Source organism: Tachypleus tridentatus, chromosome 13, assembly GCF_004210375.1.
Source record: "Tachypleus tridentatus isolate NWPU-2018 chromosome 13, ASM421037v1, whole genome shotgun sequence".
Classification (NCBI taxonomy): Eukaryota; Metazoa; Arthropoda; class Merostomata; order Xiphosura; family Limulidae; genus Tachypleus; species Tachypleus tridentatus.
The window spans coordinates 120,336,236-120,342,648 of record NC_134837.1 but is presented as its reverse complement, the minus strand read 5'-3'; the positions used below and the strand labels follow the sequence as shown (position 1 = coordinate 120,342,648).

The window sequence follows — 6,413 nt, the reverse complement described above, 5'->3', positions numbered from 1 at the left end:
CGCCGTCTGTGATCAAATTTTTGACGCAATCTGGCACATTCTCCATCTTCTTACATGAAAATATAGCTATCCTAAGTAACAATATTTAATGTTATATTATTTTTATCTAATATTATTATACCCCAAACTAGATATATCCTTTTCTAATACCATTTTAAAGTTCTGGCGTTTGGTTTTCTAATTAAACTTAAGCCAAGTGTGTTTGTACTCAGTTAACACTAATAAGGGTAAAACTTTCAGTTCTACACAATCCATTTTGTTGTTAAATTATATATTTCACTGTCTTTTGTGATTCAAGCGGTAAAGCATCTATATACAATTAATCAAAGTGCAATGTGAGAATAATTGTTAGACAAATAATTATTAAATATGAGAAACTCCGAATAAACATAATTGTTCCGGTGTAATATGATCCCATAAACAGCAGTAACGGAGAAGAGAAAAAGTGTGATAGTAATTTTGATTATAAGATGTTCCAAGTTAAATTATTTACATTTCTGTAGCTCTTTCTAGGCCTAAACTACCCAGAATTACAATATATATATCCAGTACTTTATTATTTATTATTATTATTTATTTAACCCTTTATTCCAATTACATGAACACTGTTATCATTATACTGTCTCTACCTCTAATAAAAATAAAAATAATCTTTAAAACACGATATGAACAACACAACATCAAAAACTTTGCCGTTAATTTGAAATTTCACGATAAAAAGAAAGAGTCAAATGAAAAGACACGGACATCAGCCAATCAAACAGCTGTATACCTATAAGTCTTCTGAAGAACTTAGGTAAAATTTATGGACAAAGTCATATCCATTACAGTGTTACATTACTTAGAAACCAGTAACGTATTCAATAATAAACAAAACGTGAGTACGAAAAACAGACAAACAACCGATCATCTGGTAAAATTTGTTGAATCTAAACATCGACTGTCAAACCAGAATCACTCCACAGCCGCAGCCTTTCAAGATGTAATGCTACTATTCCATACTGTCTGACACAATACCCTAAATTATAAGTTAAATAGAAAAAGTTTCCTCTTCGCATCACTAGGTGGCTCTCTTCCATTATAATTATTAGAACTGTTGAAGATAATATCAACAACAGTACGCAGAAATGCAGAAGACCTCCAAGGTCTGTCCTCAGCCCACTACTCTGCTTTCTATTCCTGAATGTCATACCTCTCCCTCAGCTAATATATACCCTCATATCTCAATATGTAGGTGACGTTGTCGTGTGGAACACATCAAAGATTCATTCATTACCACATCCAGAGTCCAAGATGTATTAAATTAATTAATTATTGGAGAATAGTTCTCAATCCTTTTATAAATTTTCAAGAACTAGAATACTGTAAACGGTAAAAAAAATGAGAGTTACAAACAAAAAGACCTGTTAATTTAGAAAATATCCAGTTTGAACCGCGTACATAAATTTAATAATTACTTAATTATCACTATGGGAATTATGTTTACTATACATGTAAGAATGTTAAGTATGAGAAATATTTGTTTTACGTATGGTTACAAATGTATCTAGTCAACAATATCTTAAGTATGGTTACAAATGAACATCTGTTCTAAGTTTTGATACAAATATGTCTAATGAACAATTGTTTCAAGTATTTTCGTACTAAATAACAATAGACTGTTATTTAGTACTTACCACAAAGTAACCAGATGAAGGGATTTAAGGTATAACTAATGAGATCCACCGTAACACAGACAACAACATAATAAAAGTAACGAGCAGCACATTATTATACATTCTGTCAGTTTTATGTTAATATTAACGACTGTCGCTTGTAGTATATTGTCGGTGGAAGAAACAGATTGAAATTACACCGTACCGACAGATGTTCAGCTAGACTGTATTACCACAATTCTGGATTTATAAAATAATTAATCAACAAATATTACAGCTGCAATTTTCACTCTCCGTGTTTTTATGTCTTCTACATATTGTCTGTTGAATCTGTTAGTGTCTAAAGATAAATAACGACATTGAAAACTAACGAACATCCTTCCACGTAACGTTACATTAAAATATTTCTTTTCCTGTTTAATACATGAATACAATATCAATATAGAAACAATTTAAATTAATGTAAGAAATAAAAGTATAACATCAGTAAAGATGTTTGTATATCAGATATAACACTAGAGTAAGTTTATTTAATGACACCCAGTTAATTATTTTCACTTACTTTCTTTTACGACATCTATTACTTTCAGGTATATCATTGACATGTGTCAATTTACTGGTTGGCTATGATATTCAGTTACAGTATTTCATTATTGTGTTCTGTTGTACATAATTTCAATGACATACTTTAGTACTGTACCACTGATATTCATTATTTTGTGATTTTGTTACGCGATTTTTATCTCAATAGGGTTTCGTTAAAGTGTGTGTTTTAATAATACAATTTCTGCTCAACTGATACCACTAATAAATAGCCTCGGTTCAGTCACACTTACACCCGTGTTGATTTCTCAGGAATCACATTGGCACCCATAATGTCTCACATCAGTTGTACTGAAACCCATAAAAGCTGAGACCAGTTACACCGACGCTCGTATTAATTTCACACAGTCTCTATGACATTCAAAATGGTTTCATACAAGTTCAACAGGCATAATACAGTCACACAGGTCACTGACGTTCATAACAGTCTCGCACTCGTCACGATGACATCACCAGTTTGTATGTCACAATGGAAACAGAAGTGTAACGATATACGTAATTAATATGTACATGCAAATGATATACCAGCCATTTCTTAATTCAAGGTTAATCACTTAATTAGATTATACATTAACTACCTCATGTAGATATACAGATACCATGTTTGAACGTTAAACTCAAGTAATTACACATTTTCATAGTTATCTGCTCTCAGGTAACTGAACCCTATATCTAGCACCTTGAGTCCTCAGTCTTTTATCTGAACCACCGGAATTACATGCGAAAGGTTATTCTGGACTAAGTATGTAAACAAACCTTTAAAACAGTAATGTCTGTAATTTGTGTAATTTATATTGTATTATAGTCGTTATATCGTTAAAAATATAATTTTAATTTAATACTTCATTCATTTGGCCTTTAAATTTAAATTGACAAAAATAAGATAATTTATGTAACAACGTATTTTTCTGTTTGTGATTTTAACTAAAATACGTGGTTCTTAGATGTCTCTTGATGTAAGTTTTCGATCTATTCTCGTAAAAATGAATACTTTAGGGTCTATAAATATGTTTGAAATGTATGAAGTCATGTTTAACATTAAAATTATTAAGTACAGACAACAACTCTTACGGTAATAATAACTCCAGTGTTTATAAAAAGAAGCGGAAAATTCAGATGTTGACTAGAGCCATATTTAGAAAACTATAAACATTTCTTGGACTCAGTGTGAAAACATCAGATACAGTTACTAACACAGTTCTAACTCTCAATTATTTAAGTCTATGAGAAAACAGTTCTGTGTTATTAACCATTTAACTATGTACAACGCTGTAAAGATATTAAGTATTTTGTCTTTCTTCGTGTTGACCCAGGCTGATATCCATCATGACACAGCTTGTAATACTGTTGGGTCACTGAAAGGAATAGTGGACTCCGTTACAGAATTAGTACATCTGGCTAGAGAGAGAATTTCTACTTTAGAAGGTAATATGTTTTACTTGAAGTATTTTAGTTTATGAAAAAGTGGAACATCGATCAAAGGAACATTTACAAACAACTATTTGTAAAGGTAGAAAGTTACACCTAAATGCTACAATGTTATTGTTGATAACACTGTATGTTCAACTACTTTTCTGTTCTCACATTAAAGTTTTCATCCGTTACTCTTTAGATGTGTTTTCTACAACCACACTTGAACAAACATTTCCACCGATTGTTAATGACAAACAAAACCAATCCTTTCAACAAACTCTTTGTGTGACGCATATGACGGAACAAAAGCCACCTCTATCAGAAGACTGTGCCAGTATCTATAAACAACAATTAAACCGAACCACCGGTGTCTACAGGATTCAGCCACGGTTTTTGAACCAGTCTATTTCTGTATACTGTGATATGGAGACATCAGGAGGAGGGTGGACGGTAGGTGAGCTAAACTTTGTTTCGTGGTGTAGCTTTAGTTAATTCTGGGTTAGTGGATGTTTTCGTGAAACATTTAATTAAACGTTTGCCATTATTTTCGTAGAAGAATAAACTGCTTTGTTATATAAATTCAATTATTTAGAAGAATTGGAAAATAAGTTTCAGAACCAAACCCACATTTAAAAAAATATATATTTAAGTTTCTAAAAACATGTAACTTTTTTTTATTTTTATCATATTTCTTCGCTGATTCCTTTCATTAAAATATGTTATTTTATCATATTTAAATATACAGTTTATAAGACAGGATTTCACATAGTAATCATTTTGTTCTAGGTTGTTTTGATATATATATATATATATATCACAATGTGCATCTGTGTTCAACCTGACACTTTCTACATGCTGATAAACATACAAAAATGTTTAATAACACAAAGAAATCTGCTCTGAGTTTATGTTACAGATTATTTTAACTTTCTTGAGAAGTTAAAACAAATTATTTGTTCTTCTCAAAATCGTCTTTCAAACATAAATTTAGGTCATATGTTTATTACGAATTGAGTACAAAGTTACACAATGGGCTATCTGTGCTCTGACCACCACGGGCATCGTAACATTGTTTGTAACAAAGTGAGTCCTCAGACTGTGCCAGTGGGGGTCATATTATAAAAATGAGTTTTGTTTTTGTTAACAACGTATGAATTTCTTAAGAGAGTTTCCACATATTTTGTACAGAATTATGTTGAATAATACAGGAATATATATTTTAAAGTTTCATTTCGATACTTATAAAACTTAGTTATCTCAGTATTTCTTATTTCTAGTTGATCCAAAGAAGAGGAGATTTTGGAAAACCAGTTGAAAATTTTTATAGATCGTGGATAGAATACAAAAATGGTTTTGGAAACATAACTCAAGAGTTTTGGTTAGATGAAACTTTATATATTTATATAACAATAATCAACTACTTATTTCTTTTCATGTTATTTAGTTATATTTTATATACTTAATTATTTACTGTCTTATAAACTATTTATTTATTATATACTACTTCGGTTACAGGAAATGACATCATCAAAGATATGCAGAGTTTGACGGGTTCTTGGTACGAAGTGAAAGATAACTCTATAAAATGAGTTACAAAACGTACATGGGTGACGCGGATGAGTTGAAACTGTATTCCAGTATATAACATTCTACATTAATTGTTTATATATTATGTATTAATTATTTCGACATTATTTTAGGAAATTCTCTCGCTGTTCACCACAATATGATGTTCTGTACCAAGGATAAAGACAACGATAAATACAGCGAAAGTTGTGCTCAAAACCACAAAGTTGGATGGTGGTATAATTCATGTCATCGTTGTAAATTAAATGGTTTGTATTACACAAAAGATAAGATTAATACTACTGGTATTACCTGGTATGCGTGGTAAGGTAAACAAACACAGTACACTAAAGACAAGCGAGATGAAAATAAGACCTGTGGAATTTATTATTGGTCAATAAATAATAAATAAAATCTAAATATATTATGCGACATTATATTTTACTTCATATGTCATGATATACAGACAAGATAGACAGATATTCTTAACATGTTTTATTTTTTCTCTGTGTGTAATTATATTTTAGTGGATATTTTACCATAAAGAAATAAAGTAATTTTGGTGAATGTTTATGACTGTTACTTTTAACTGTGTTCTGAAGAACCTAAAATATTTGTATTATAATTAAATTGTTTGTCTATAAAGTTTTATTGTCCATAAATACTTCAAGAAAAATGTGTTTAATAACCATAGAATTTACACATAACATATTATCTTCTGTTTCTGTTTGGTTTGGCCTGACATTGTCAGATTGTTGCAGCACTCCTCTCCTAATTTCTAGGTCTTGGGTTAGAATCCCAGTCGCACCAAACATGCACACTATTTTAAACGGGGGTGTTATAAAGTGACGTCCAATCCCACTATTCTTGTGTAAAAGAGTAGCCAAGAGTTGGAGGTGGGTGTTGATGACCAGTTGCCTTTCCTTTAATCTTACAAAGCTGAACTAGGGACGACTATCACGTATAGCCCTCATGTTGATTTGTGCGAAAGTCAAAACCAAATTTTCTGGACAGACGTGGCCCACTTGTTAGCGTGACGAACTGCTGTTCTGTAATTTATTTTAAGTTTCCTGATATGTTGAGAGTATATTACTTCTTATTCAAAAATCATCTTTCACACTTAAATTCAGATTGTATATTTGTTTGGAAGTTCGTCAAAGAAAAATGTGAATCATT

At 30.9% G+C, this 6,413-nt stretch overlaps 1 protein-coding gene across 1 annotated transcript; it reads left to right on the top strand.

Annotated features, from left to right (window-relative positions):
- Positions 1-3,517: 3,517 nt before the first annotated feature.
- LOC143236252 (techylectin-5B-like) lies at positions 3,518-5,420 on the top strand. Its single transcript, XM_076474526.1, has 4 exons — positions 3,518-3,683; positions 3,850-4,121; positions 4,949-5,049; positions 5,372-5,420. The coding sequence occupies exons 1-4, from the start codon at positions 3,518-3,520 to the stop codon at positions 5,418-5,420; spliced, it is 588 nt and encodes a 195-aa protein (XP_076330641.1).
- Positions 5,421-6,413: the final 993 nt, after the last annotated feature.